At 38.7% G+C, this 15,198-nt stretch overlaps 1 protein-coding gene across 6 annotated transcripts in view; it reads right to left on the reverse strand.

Moving 5' to 3' along the window:
* Positions 1-14,248, reverse strand: part of LOC149207452 (uncharacterized) — a 67,846-nt gene extending 53,598 nt beyond the window's left edge. Inside the window, exons 1-4 of one of the 6 annotated variants that reach the window (XM_089395724.1) lie at positions 14,005-14,248; positions 13,260-13,349; positions 11,832-12,612; positions 11,156-11,563 (exon numbers count right to left, since the gene is read on the reverse strand). In XM_089395724.1, the coding sequence (XP_089251850.1) occupies positions 11,156-11,563; positions 11,832-12,612; positions 13,260-13,300 (1,230 nt within the window). In that variant the 5' untranslated portion in view covers positions 13,301-13,349; positions 14,005-14,248. Of the gene's footprint in view, positions 1-11,155; positions 11,564-11,831; positions 12,613-12,955; positions 13,125-13,259; positions 13,917-14,004 lie in introns of those variants that run through there. The other 5 variants (XM_089395723.1, XM_089395720.1, XM_089395721.1 and 2 more) reach the window with 5 other exon arrangements.
* Positions 14,249-15,198: the final 950 nt, after the last annotated feature.

Here is a 15,198-nt window from a genome sequence, read left to right on the forward strand (position 1 = left end):
AGTTTGAATTGGCTTATGGGCCTACATTAGCCACTAATGATAAAATAATGTGCAAATAAAACCCCTATTGGTGACAAGCCCCCCAAACTAGCTCACAAGTGTAAAAATAAGCCTCACAAGGGACCAAATAATAATATGTACATGTTGTCGGGCCCTCCAAAGCCATAATAATATCCAAAAGTGCCATATTGAGGAATAAAATCCTCGGAATATGATGGATAAGGGGGTGGCCCCTTGTTCTCCAAGTAGTAGACCCGTGGTGCTCCCAATGCGTCTGAGGGCACATAAATGGCCCCATGGGTATCCATATGAATCGGAGATGCCTGTAGATCCTTTACAAGGGTCCAAGTGGTGGAATGAATGTTGCCATGACATCGTACAAGTCCTAGGACACCTACCAAGAGTGTGGGGCTCTTGTGGGGGTCTGTTGGGCATAATGTACCAAGCATATCACCATCATCCCAAAAGTGGATTGCTAGTAGTCTTTGAGCATCCATGAATATCCGTGGAGTGTTGTCAGTTGTTGTGGAGGCCCATGGCTCTTTATGCACACCTTACATGTGCCAATGTAGACCTTTAGGGTTAGGATCCCATATAGGGAGACCAAACCCAAATGGAAACCACCTGTAATCCTGCATAAGATCCAATGCATCCCCTAGGCTTCCAATACAACTAGTCATTAAAATAATTAGGTAAAAGAGCTTACAAATCATGGATAACAAAGTGGGCACTTCACAATGGCATGCCCTTCTGTAGTGGGCTTTGGCATGTGCTAATGTCTCCAAGCTCCAAAGGGGTTAGCCAAGTACCTTATTAGGCAGTTTCAACCATTAAAGGGGATAGTATGTCCAAGGTACATCCCTCTAATGGGGGTGGCAAGTGACAAATTAGTGAGATGGAATAGGGAATGAGAGGGGCAATCAGGTGGGCCTCAATTTGGGGCTTGGTCTCCCTATACAGGGTCCTAGCCCTCCAAAGGGCCACATTGGCACTTGTAGGGTGAGCGTTGAGAACCATGGGCCTCCCCATAACAGAGATTACTTCATGGATCCCCAGCACCGATCATTGATTACTCATGTTCCACCTTTCGGATGAGGATGATGCACTTGGTTCACCATGCCCAGTTGGCTCCACACTTGCACCATACACTTGGCAGATGTTGCAGGGTCTAGAGGATGTCTTCTCCTTCAGAGGGAGGGCTTACATCACTGTCCTAGCCCTTGCAGATGTTCTACAGGCATTTTCAATCCACTTGGAGACCCATGAGGATGTCCTTGTGCCCCTACCCATACTTGGGAGCACCAAAGATTCTTGCTTGGAAAACAAGGGGCCAACCCCTTGTCCACTATGTTCGGAGTCCATTTCTACATCATGGCACCCCTTAGACTTCATTAGGCCTCCTCAAAGGCCCAACGACTCACTCTATTGATCATTAGACCCTCTTGAGAGGCTTATTCTTATGTTATTGAGCTATTTGGTGGGCTTGTCACCAAAAGTATTGTTCTTTTGCACATTATTTTATTTTAGGGGCTAAATTAGGCTAATTTAGCTAAATCAAATTCATTAGAGAGTGTTTAAATAGAAGTGAGATGATTCATTTTCATCATCATCACTTGGATTGGGTTATTTGCTCTTGTGAAATTTTCGCTATCCCTTTTGGAGGACGAGTTTGGATGTTATGGATGAATTTTGATGTTTGGATATCTTTCTCTTGTCTTGAAGCTTCATTATTGGCATAATTTGATGATTGGATATACTTTTTTATGTATGTAAGTACTCTTTCAAGGCTTATTCTTGTCATTTACTTTGTCACATGAATGTTGCTGGGATTTTCACTATACAACTTTGAAATTTACTGCTGCTCTATATGAAATTGTGGGAATTTTTGTTCTTTATAGTGTTGCATCATGTCATGGGCCATGTATGAATGGGTGAATGTTCCTAGAGATAATTTATGTTAAATACATCTTGATAAGTCATCATTTATTGCAAATTGAAGTATAAAGTCCTTGCAGCAGTTGTTCTCATGCTCTAAATGCCATGCGAATTTGTTAAAGACCTCCTTGATTTGCGTGAATTCTTCCCAAACCATAAATTCTCCTTGACTCCATCTCTCCCAGAGGACAAGGCACTAATCCCCATTGGTGATCATTTTCAACGCTTATTCTTTTCATCTCCCTCTTTTTCTAGGCATAGCCTACATAAGTCACCTAGGGCATCAATTATCTCACAATCTAGCCATCCAAACACTTTGATTTTTGGTCCACAACTGCGTTGGGATTTTCTTTAGAGGCCCTCCAAATTTGAAGCAAATCTGACGGTGGGATCTTGAGATATAGCAAGCCCTAGCTCAAGGACCATTTCTTCCCCTAGTTTTCCCTTGGCTAGTGTCCCCATTAGGATCATTGCATTAAATCATCAAAAGAAGATTCTTCCCTTGATCCTCTTCCTTTCCCTAATTAGGTCAAGTACATCCTTAGTTGATCGACTCCATACCCTTTACCTAATTTTGGGTCCACTTGGCCCTTTGTAGTCCCGCAACTTGTTGAGTCCAATTCCACAAAGATCACTTAGAAGCCAAGCATCCATAGGGCCTTTTGAGTCTATAGGCTTCCTTGATAAGATATACTCTCAAACCCTAACCTCAAAGACCCTCTTAGCCCTTCCTAGAGAACCTATCACCTTGCTTCCCGAGCAAGTAAACCATACAATTGAGACTCTCTTGTGGATAGGCCTTAGGAATCACTCCTGATCCTTTCATTGACCTACTCATCTAGTGATTCCCTTTATACCGGGTCTCCTCCCATCAGTGAAAGTCCATATAGAGCAGGGAACCTTAACTGAGGTGACAGTGGGCTATCGCTCCATTGTTGCCCTTGACCTAGTAGTTGCTCTTTTAGGATCCCCTCCTAGGACCCTTGCTAGTTTGAGCAGTAACAAGACCCATGCATATAATGTCAAAGTGAGTAAGGGGCCCAAACTATGAGGTTGTCTCATAGCTCATGTAAGTGCTATGCATAAAAAACCATCTTGGGTCTCAACCTCCCAAAGGAGGCGATCCAAGTAACCTAGAAACCACCACATACTTCATAATACCAAAAGGAATTTGACTATAAAGTGTTCCTTTGTCTCTATCTCTTGCCTATAGTAAAGTCGGCATGGTTTTTCCTCACATGGAATTTGGTGCTCAACTTATACCCAAAGATTATGAGAACCCACTCTAAACCAATCTAAGGGGATCATGAGCCCATGAATCCAGTGTGTAAGCATGTAAAGGGGGCAAACTTTGAGGCTATCTCGTAGCTCCAGGAAGTGCTCTACATAAAAGGCCATCTTGGGTCTCAAGTGTCAACCCCCCAAAGGGGGGTGATCCAAGTTACCTAGATATACTACCTATAGATAGCCACACTAATAATCCCATTCATCTCTTGCTTATTGGGCAAGTGGTGGCAAGAAGCATTTAAAGAGTCCCTAAATGAGGGAAGGTTGTCCATGAATATGCCAAATAACTATAAGAACAAAAACCTCAAAGAACTAGCATCACACTCTCTCCACGAGTTGAATTGGGAAATGGCATTTGAAGAGCAGAATGTGAGATGTGGATATTGGCTCTTGTTGGCCTCCAAGTTAGCAAAACTTTGAAGATGATGCAACAAATCTACTAGTCTAAAGACAGTCTCAATCTAGAAAAGGGGGAACAATGGGATAGGAACCATCCTCTTGCATCTAATAATGCAATTATGCAAGAGAATTTTCAATTTAAACTCCCTAAGTACAAGCCCAATCTAAATTAAGCAAGCTAGGCTTCCACACCTTTGAACAATACAAAATTGTGGGTCTAATGATGAAGTTTGTGAGGTTTGACTTGGATGAGATGTCCAAAAAATGGTGTTGGAAAGATTGTGTCCCTATAAGGGTTTGGGGACCATACCCCTTATCATCCCCTCTAGAAGCAGCAATCGAATTTATGGGCATCATCGAACTCCTCAACAAGATCATTAAAGATGAATTGTACTCATAGTACTAATCGCATATCCTGAATTTATGGAGAAACAAATCTTTGTGACTCTAAGAAGCCTAGGAACCATCCATACACTTGTAGCACAAAAGCACTGATAATCATCTATATATTTTTAGTAAAGAAGTCAACTCAAGGATAAGTGCAACAAAAAGGATCCCCATTATGAAGTTTTGTTGCACAGAAGACCTGTAGCCATTAAGGTAGCAGAAAGGAGCTATAATCATTCCATGTCTTAAAGAAACTCATGAAGAAGCAGGTCACATCAAGAGAGCAGTCAAAGAAAGTCTGAAAGATAGAAAAAGGACAACATAGATACCTTTGGGAAGAAAACATGGCATCACAAGTAGGTATCCATGAGGTATGTATATTTTTATTATTGTTAAGGGTCCATCATAAAATGCTATAGGGTTGAAGTAATAATTCTAGGGTTTGAATAAATGGCTCATAAGAGATCCTAGTATTTAGAATCCTGAATCTTAAAGTACTTGTTCCCTATGATTAAACTTCTAGGGTATTAGGGCATGGGAGAAACCCTAGTGTGACATAACATGATTTAGGGTTTGTACCTAAGAAACCCTAGGATGACCTCTTGGTTGCATAGAAACCCTAAAAGGATAACTTGACATCATGTCTTGGTATTGTATACTTTGCTTGGGGTGCTTGTTAATAAATATTGAAGGTACAAGAAGTAAAGATGGATGGGCTAAGCCTTTGTTTTAAGAAGCACGATGGAAGGAGGTAACTATACGGAGTCCTGACCCTTGGACACCATTCATGATGTATGGATACTTGGAAGGAGTAGAAGGTAGAAGACCTCTACCATGGTTAAAGAATTACCGTTAGTTAAGAAAGCATTGTAAAGCATGATAGGATGCATCATTTTAGGGGATGGCATCATAAAAACATATGATTGAAGCAAGAGCTCATGACATCATCAGAAGAAGCTTGAAAGATAGCTGAAGTAGAAGTCTATGGCAATCATCAATAGAAGGAAGTAGCTCTTGGCAACCTCATTAGAAGCATAAGTAGTACTTATGGATAGAAGAAAGTCATCTAGTAGAGAGCTCATCATGCATCATTCAAAAGGAGCATTTGCAGGATGAGGATGAACAAGATCCTTCGTTGGAATCTTCATTGGAAGAAGCAATGTCTCGCCGAGAATTCCACCTTGTATGGGATAATGGTATGATGACAAAGAAGTGAAGCAGGTCAAGATGATTGAAGAACTTTCAATCAAGGAAGCTGTCGAAGGAAGTCTAGATGACCAAAAGGAAGAAATGAGGTATGTATGCATAAAATTGAGTCATGTCATATAGTTGCAAATAGCAAGGATAATTGCTCTAACTCTTGAACATGATCAAGGGATCTCCTCCTTTGGAAGGATGCATGCAGGCATGGTTCACATATTGGCTAGATAAAATCAACATAATAAGTCCTCAATGCAATATGAGGTGGTTGACAAAAATGGAGGAACTATGGATAGAAGTTCCAAGGGAGCAATATGTGAAGAAAGTAAGGAGAGATCGTGAAAGATGCAATTATGGTCACATAGAAAAGGAAATCAACATCTAATGTCTAGAAGAATTGACCGTGACATCTCCATGGAAAAGGTGCGAAGACTCCAATGAAGTTTGGAAAGGAAGATGACCCTTGACATGTAAAATCTTTTTGGAGATGTGTCAATATGTATGCAAGATGTTGATGATACAACAAGCAGATGTCATGATGTAAGGCCATCACGAAGATAAATTTGATGTTCAATTTTTATTTTTGAACAATATTTGGATGGGCTAATACAGGGCTACTGAAGGAAGAGTTGTGGATGTAACCTACAACAGGTACTCATGTACTAGGATAAAAGATCTTGAAGGAAACATGATGTGGAGAAGGTAGTTGTATGAAGGAAAGCCATATATGAACTAATGGATCACTTTTTGATGAAAGAAAGGATGACATGACTGACATGATTCATGAATGAAAGTGATGGATGTTCTATGCCCTACAAAGAAGTCCCAAAAGATGAAGGCTCCATATCAAAAGAGATGAAATTCATGACATCGAAAGGAGCTGTTGAAATTTCTAAGTATTACCCGTTAGAAATTTTATCTGTATTCTCTAGTTTATTTCTCCTACTTGTTAATTACGAACAAGTTATTTAACCATATAAATACTGAAATAAACACAATACAATCTCAACCATCTACAGATCAACCGCTGAAAGAAATAGCAAAGACACAAGTGACACCGTTATTTTTGGACAATCATCCCCGAAAAAACCCAACTTGGGAAAACCGGTGCAGCAATTCTGAGGGTTATTTTATTATGCAGTCTTTCTGAGTACAACTGGGTGCCAAACCGACTCACTCGACAAAGAAAGTAATCCGGCAGTAATACCTCTCTATTCGGAAGCAAATATTCGGAAACTTTGCCCCACGAAACCCTCTCCAGCACAATTTGAAGCTCAACGTCAACCATCCTGGCATCTACGTCAACCCTCTAAGGCTCTGCACAGCCTCTATGGCCCTCTGCGTGGCTCCCTCTGGCTCAGCGTCTGCCTCTTTCTACTTTTGCATTGGCCTCTCAGCACTATCTCTGGCTCTCTGCCTCGTACTCACTGCCCCTCATTGCAACTGATCACTAATTCGATTTCTCTTAGCAAACCCCGCTCTAGAAAATCAAATGACTGATCACTCTGGTGTGTTCTCCAACTGACCCTCAAGCCTCCTCTTATACTTTTTCTGTTGAGTCTTCAACAGCCGAGATTACATCTCTAATCAATGGCTAAGATTAGGTTTGGTTTGATCCATGTCCTTTAGAACCTTCTAACCCAGTTTTATATCAATACCCATTAATATTTTATTTTTCCTAAGTTTAGACTGAGGAACTCCATTAAAAATATTAATTATTTTAATATCTCCTTAACCAGGTAGAATCTGCCCAAACCATTTCTAAGTCTTGGAGATCTCATGTGCTTTAGCCTCTCCACCAATTTTCATGGCTAGAGCACATCTAATGCTACCCCAAATCAACAGGAGCCCTTCAAGTGGTTGATTGTCGCATGATCTCCACCTAAAGAGCTGTTGGAAGCAAGTCCTTGGTTAAGAGGGAGCTTGGGTACATTCCTTGTATAGGAATGGGTATATCCTCCTTGATTGAGAGGGAGAGAAAGACACATCATTCTTGTCTTCACTTTGGAAAGAAAGAATGGAGGCTTGGGTAAGCATCTAGCATCCGATACTCTTTGAGGATGTGGTAGGGCATCCAAGATAAGAGTAGTCGTAAAGGACCAATATTCTTTGAGGACTGGGAATCTAAGATAAGAATAGTCCTGGTGGAACATACTCTGAGAGAACCCGGGTGGGGTATGTTCCGAGAGAGACAATGATGATGGTGTCTATAAATCATTGGTCTCACCAGCATTGTGCTCTAATCTTGTGGAGAGATAGAGGTCAAGGCCTTGTTATGTGACGATGTTGGATGATATGATGCTAAACAGATAGGTTACCAATCTGACTCTTCTTATAACAATTCTTCAGATTGAGAATGTCCAAGTACCTTGTATGGATTATAAATACCTCCCTAGTTAAGAGGGAGTGTTGAAATATGTAACTAGGTTCGGTCTTCATAATGACATATGTAATCATGATTTCATGTATTTAATATAATAAGAAAAATAAATTTGTTGTTGTGGATGTTGAGGCATGGGTTTCATGCTCAAGGAAAATTATTTTTAGATCAAGCTCTCATTGTGAGCTCTTAGGGCTTGTCATTAATTCTACAAGTCTACGGAGTCATTGTCATGTATGAAAGACCCTTCTTGGGCATGTTACATATTGTAAAGAAAATTATTTGAGTCAAAGATAGAGTCAAAAGACCCTCCAAGACCTTGTCTAAGTGCTTCAAGCAAGTTGGCCTTCAAAAGAGCAATCGACCTATCTAGAAGGACATGTCAGTCTAGGAATGATGTCAAGTTGGCCTAAATGCATGGGTGTGAAGACTAAATAAAGGAGGACTCAGCCTCACTCGAGGGAGCATCAATCAAGCATCGTCGTCAAGGAAAAGTAGTGCGAAAAAGAAGAAAAGAAATCTCTTGTGCAACGAAGGAAAGAACGAGAACAGTAAAGTCTTTAGGGACTATTTTTGGGCCAATTACCTCAAACGTGTGACTGCAGCTAGGGTTTCTATAGTGAGGAATTGCAGATCTTGAAGGAGTCGAATTATAACATAAGGAATGATCATTTTGCTAGCCGAATACTCAAGAAGATGAGTCCAAGACAAGTGAAGGAAGCAAGGCATTGAAATCTGCCTTTATCATCTCACACGTGCAACTAGGGTTTCTGAAGCAAGGGCTGAAAGTTGCAGAAGTTGCAGGCAAGCCAAATTTTCAAGAAGGCAGGACGAAGTTGCAGTCAAAGTATTGGAAGGCTGAATTTGAAAACAAGGAAGAAGCAGCTGATTAGACTTGGCAAATGAAGCAAGGTTGACTTGATCTTGGATGAGTTTTTGGTCAAGGGTCTAGGTCTTGGAATTTGTCAATTGAAGATTCTATAAGAAGAAGAATTCTTGTGGGTTTTCCTCTCAGACTGGAGAGGTTTTGGCCCTGGCTGATTGCCTATACCTTGTGTCCTTTGTATTATTGTTCTTTATGGTTTGTTAGATGTTTGATGAAGAAAACACTAATAATAAACTAAAGATAAAGAAGCTAATTAAGTGAAGTAAAAATATAACACAAAGAGTTATCATAGAAGAGAAATCATCCCTATACTACTGCCCTAGATTTCTCAACATGTTTTTCCAGAAATATTTTTCTCATGAGGGTTGAAGTTAGGATGCCATGGTTGCATAAAGAGGCCAACACTTCTAACAAACCACAAACTACACAAGTCAGCTTCCAAACAATCGTTAGTGAAGGCAAATTCAAGAACAAAGAAGCCTTTTGTTATAACACTATTTGCCACTCCACCATGGTGAGAGAGACCCAAGTTCAACATACCTCAGTTGCTGGCTAGAATGCATCCCCTTTCACCCTTGCTTTTACTTATATGGGTCTTACAAGGGATTTATGACATGTTAATGGTTAAAATTACATAATTGAGTTATTTCTCATAATTATTTTGTCCCAATTCCATAATTATGAAATAATAATTATTCCATAATTGAGAAAAAGGTTCTAAAGTTTGTCATTCCCAAGGAGATCAACTTGACCTGTTTGTGTATGATTTGGCTAGGGGTCCCTTATTTTAGAAGTTTCCTAACTTTTCAAGCCCCTAGGTGTGCAAATACATTCTCCAGGAGGATAGAATGAACCTATATAATCTAACCCTATCAAGAGGAAAGGGGCCAGATGCAGATTCAGTTAATCGGAATTAGTGAGAGTGCTCTACCATATTGTTGTGTGCTTAGGGACTATGTCTGATCTAGGGGGAAACCAGGATTGCAAGTTGAGGAGGAGGACCCTCATGCTGTCGGTATATTGTATCATTTTGGCTTATTATTGATGAAAATTGATTCCTTTCCCGCCATATTGATTTCTTTTGTCTCTTACATATCATACATTAGATTTCCATTGTTGTCATGCTAATGGATTTTGCAGGATGTGTGGTTTGGTAGATTTGTTGTTTGGATGTGTGCAGATTCTCGGCATTTGAGTGAAGAATTTTGGTGAAACCCTCAAGCTGGCTGCACCAAAGAATGACCTTTTCAGTTAAAATTTACACTCCATTTTCCACGCTTTGCAATTTATATAATTGTATGCATGTATTTGGGGTTGGTTTGATTGCACTTTCTTCACACTCAGTCTGGTGGATTCTGGGCAAAATCCACGGAGCAATAACTTCTTGTATCAGATCCATTTTTGGTACAACACCTTCCACATCAGGATGAATGGCCATAGTTCTCATGAGAAAAGGGCCCCATGATGATGCAATCCAGACCTGCAATTGCTTCAATGAGGGCCACTATGCATTAAACAGGAAGATTACATCATGCTCCTTGAGATGACTAATCTTTTACTCAAACCAATCAGCATCCAACACAATATTGAGGATAATCGCCTTCTCCATGCAAAAGGTTGTGGAACTGAGTGAAAAAGAGGCCACGGGCACCATACCAAGAACAAATCCAGATCCCTTCAAACCGGATTGGAGCAGTGAGTCTTTGAAAGAGATGCCCATCACAGACATCACAACTCTAGAAGATGGATGAGGCTCACCAGATGAGTGCTTCTTGAGAACCCTGGCAAAGGCTAAACTCACTCCGTTGGCCATATTCAGTTGCAAAGTCCATGTTAGAAAAGGAGGGGACCTTATCCACCACAGGCAGAAGAGAAGAAAACTCAAAAACAGAACCTTGGGCGTCCAAGATGCATGTGTTGAAGGGTATGCTTCACAGGTGCAGGTTTGAGAATTGTCCCCACTGATACCATTTGTTATGATCAAAGTTACTCAAACAACATAATAAATACTGAATACAGCAAATATAGATTGGAAGCATGGCCCCCAATAATGATAAGTTACACAGTAACCTCAAATATCTAAGGAGAATAACTCCCAATACCCCTAAAAATAACAACATCAAATGGTCAAATGAATTTTGTGTGTATGAATGGATGGCTGTACTAATCTCCTATAAATATAAATCCTCACTGAATTACTCATATAGGCCTAGTTCCAAGCAATCTTACTATTTACTTATACAAGTGACCCATTATATTACCTAGAGTGCCATAACAGAAATGTTTCCTTTAACAAGCTTGAAATATATTCCAGAACTAATTCTAGCAGAATTCAAAGGTTCAAATCACAGTTACCACCTAAAAGATGACAGATGGTGCATAAATTCTATCTATAATTATTCTATTATATTAATAAAATCTGTTTTGGAGGACTGATAAGTTATCTACTCAATTTGATGGAAAAATTCAATATTCACTTGAAAAAATGCTACTACTGATTGTATAAAAGCTGGAAATAATTTTGAAAATAAATATGAAGGAAAAAAAGAAATTATTACAGGAAGAAGATTAACAAATTTTTTATTTAGATATAATTTGTCTTCAAAATTTATCGCAAACTTTATTGATCTCAGTAGTCTTTGCACAAATCCTATGAAAAGGTTGATCGCATTGACACTTACATCAGCTTTTGGAGATGATGACATTGATAAATTATGTCGAAAAGCCTTGAAAGCACGCTTCACAATTTCTTTGTCTCCAAGATTTTCCACAATTGAAGCCCGTTTGTCTGTTGCAAGAGCAAATGGCTGAGGCACTGTTGTATTAGGACGTTGGGATCCCAAACTCAGTGAGATGTGCAAGGAAACAGGTGCTGGCTTTTGGCTCCGACTTGTGTCCACACCTGTTATTTTCCTCTTGGACATCGCATCCTTTTCCATTTTTGTTGACACGTTGGGAAGATTTTTTATAGAAGAAGAAACTTGAGGCTTTGGAGGCCTAGTTGTGTGACCGTTTGAGATATTTGTTGCAGATTCGGTTTTGTTCTTCTTCATTTGAGCTTGCACGTGTCCGTTTGAAGCAACAGTCTCCTGAACAAAGATAAACATAATAAGACGAAGAACAAAATAAGGCTTTTATAATGGAAGAGATCCGCTGCAAAACCCATAGCTTGATTGCATTCATTCCTCGATCAATATGAACTACTGTAATAGATTCATAGAAGAGAAATACATAGTACTTAAGTAAATTATTACACCCAAGGTTTTCGTTTTAGGCAGAAGAGATCCAGTGCAGTAAAAAAAATAGGGATGTTAAGAAAAGACATAACATTTCACAGATCGTGTGATGAAAGATCACCTTGGAAGGGAGCTTTTTCTTTTGTTTGAATTCGCTGGGTTCTTCTTTTGCATGCTTCAAAGATTTCTTTTTTCCCATTGCACCCCCTTCCAGGCCTTTGGGAACGGTTTCCACCTTTGCAAGGGTACTATCTTGTTTAGGCAAAGCAAGCTTCTCTGCTCCATTCATATTCAGATCCTCTGGGACACTATTAATGTCTAATTTGGCCTCAGCAATTGGAGATACTGCCTCCCGAGGTACTTCTTCATGGTGGACTTCATCATTTTGTGAAGGTACATTAGTTTCAGCAGTTAAAGAAGATACCTCTACCTCTAGAGGTATTTCTTCATTGTGAGCTTCATCTATTTGTAAAGAAGGTGTATCCTGGATTACTTCCTCTTTAGACTCTTCATCTTTATTCATGTCATGAACCCCACCCTCTGTGTTGGATCCATGGCATGCGTTATTGTCAATATACAATGCAGGATCACCATTAGGCACTTGTTCATTGTGCACTTCAGGAGCTAGGGCATCCATATCCTTGTACCGGTTGTTCTCTTCTTCTGTTAGGGACTGCTGTAGCAAAGCTCTTTGAGCGGCAATCTTTTTGTAATGGGCATCAAAGTATGCCGCCTTTTTAGCAACTGAACCTGGAGTCGAACATTTCTCCACCTCCTCCAGATACCTGTTCTGCGAAAATGCTGACCATTTCTCCCATGATAATGTATCAAGTGAGAATCTGCCAAAGGATACCGAACCATCCACCAGACACTCAGGAGCAGGTTCCACCTGTGATTGATTGCTGAATACAATTACATCAAAACTAACATACGCAGCTGACATAAATTCATATGAGTCTAACAATCAGACTTATGCAACTGAGATTAAAGTAAACTGCTACATAAGAACAACTGTAATGTAAAGTCTGTAACTGAAGCCTCTTTCAGATGTAGATCTGTCAATGTAAAGATGCAGTATCAAGTATGCATATAATATCTAAATGCGCATAGATCAGCAGAAGATATCTGGATTCTGTCCTAGATCCACAACTACTGGAAGTAAAGTGACACCAACATACATAAAATAGACAAGGCCTGCAAAACTAGAGACCAGTTTCCAAAAACTAAAGCTGATATGATTTTCACCTGCATCCATTGAGGACGTACCGAGACAGTCCCTTCAATGAATTGGTCAAATTGTTGAATCTTGTGTGGTTAGATTCTTGGGTTCCTGGAGCTAATCACAGGTTCAAAACCCATGAAGACATTTATGTTCCATGTGAAACCCATGAATACTTTTGGGGTGCACGTGAAACCCAAGCCATACAAGGAGCCCCCCTTGTCTGGGAGTTGGGACCTCAACAACTTGCTGGGTTTTACACTCAGTTACCTTTCTATTTATCATTTCCTCCAAAAGCAAAACACACAAAAGAGAAATCATACGACTTACTTGGCTATGGTCCTTAATCTCATGAGTGTCAGTAAGACCATCAGGACTCCATTCAGAGCAAGCTTCCTCTTCGCCCATGGCTTCCCCAACCTGCACAATCATTGGAAAGTTGTATCTTCAGTTATCCAACCCTCCCTTTCTCAGTCATCATCATGGCATGCAAGCTTCCTCCATTAATGAGCCGGGGTCCAATATCAAATTTGGAAAAATCCTGTTTGAAAAGATGGCTGAGGTGCCATCAGTGAACTGTGAAGAGAAAGAAACAGTCTGGCGGATAAAAACAAAGCCATCCAATTCACTAAAAGAAGTACAGTGCATGTGCTCTCTGTTCAGGGATTTTTGTCAGCTATTGGCAATTATTCACACAATTGTGCAACGTTTGCAACAGTATACGACTACCCCATTATCTAATATTTTATGTCGTCCTGTATATAAAACATGAGTTGTCAGCAACATAGAGAGGTGAAGATTCTTAGTTCGGGCCTATCTAAATAATTGAAGACTTTCACAAGACTCAAGTTTTGGAGTACATTTATTTACAAGAATAACCCAAAGCAACTGCAATAACCCAGCTGTAAACAATAGCACTTAACGGAACAGGAACCAGATTTGAACAAAGCTGAGACTATGTTAAGAATGCCCAGCTTCAGGCTACTAGAACACATACTATGTGACTATTACATAGAATATAGTATGGCCCTGCATTATCTCAATTATAGGTTGGATTGTCAGCTGGGTTTCCTACCTTCAACTGTGAACAACCGCCAACAGTATTATTGTTGAGAGATTCTTCCCAATGAAGGGCTTGAAGACTGAAGGAAAATGCAGGCCTGCAGTGGAGAAGTTTGACCCGATTATTTCTTCCCAATAGATGTTTTGGCAATTTGGAGAATCACAGGATAGCAGTGAAGATAGATTTTGAGATCGTGTCAGCGTTTCCTTTTGGCATTCAGTACAATGGTTGTCTGAACGAAAGCTTGCAATTCATAAATGAATAAAATTGCCTTAAACGGAACGAAGTGATGTAAAAGATGAAAGCCCCCTTGAGTAAATGAAGCTTAATCTCATCTTGACGCAGGGTAAAAGAAGTCAATTCTCAGATTGAGTTAGTTTCGTTTATGCATATTTTGGTATGTACATATATATAATTTTTATTGGAATAAAATATTAAATATGAGTACTTTTGTAAAAAATCACGAGGGTGTAATAATAAGAATAAGAATAAATTATTTTATTATAATAATAATGCAATTTTAAAATATCGATGAAACAGAAAATCAAATTAATCTGTAGAACATTGTTTTAGTAAAATTTTATCTGTGGTAAATTTAAAAAAATAAATATATTTATATAATAAAAAATAGTTTAAATATTTATATTATTATTTTTAAAATAATAATAATTTAATTATTATTTTTAATTAAATTTTTTTCATAATGATAATAATATTATAGAGAAAGTCATTAATTCTCTCTTGTCTTTATTTGTTACATTGAAAACATACCATTTAGAAAAAAAGATTTAGTTTAAAATAAAAAAATTTAAGTAATATTAATTATGTTTGTAGAAATTTATATGAGATACTTCAAAATTGGATTTAAGTGTAATATATATCTCATTACATATTTTAAATATAAACATTTATAGTGTAAAAATAATAGACAACATAGTAGTAGAATGTGAAAACCTCAATGGGATCGGAGCAAGGGTGTTGAGACTAGTGAACATGATTTATATGCGTGTAAGCTTCTTATCTATGTTTATGTGTTACATTTATATTTTGTCTAGTTAAAATTTGATCTCCTATTTTGTTTCATTTCTCTCCAACTTAATAATAATTTAATTTTAAAATCATGTTTAAATCAAAAATTAAATTATTATATGAAATTCCTAATAATAATAATCTAATTTATTATAAATTTTATATATTAAAAATATA

This window comes from Pinus tabuliformis, chromosome 1_2 (assembly GCF_031772625.1).
Source record: "Pinus tabuliformis cultivar Carrire ecotype Pingquan chromosome 1_2, CPIR1, whole genome shotgun sequence".
NCBI classification, from domain to species: Eukaryota; Viridiplantae; Streptophyta; class Pinopsida; order Pinales; family Pinaceae; genus Pinus; species Pinus tabuliformis.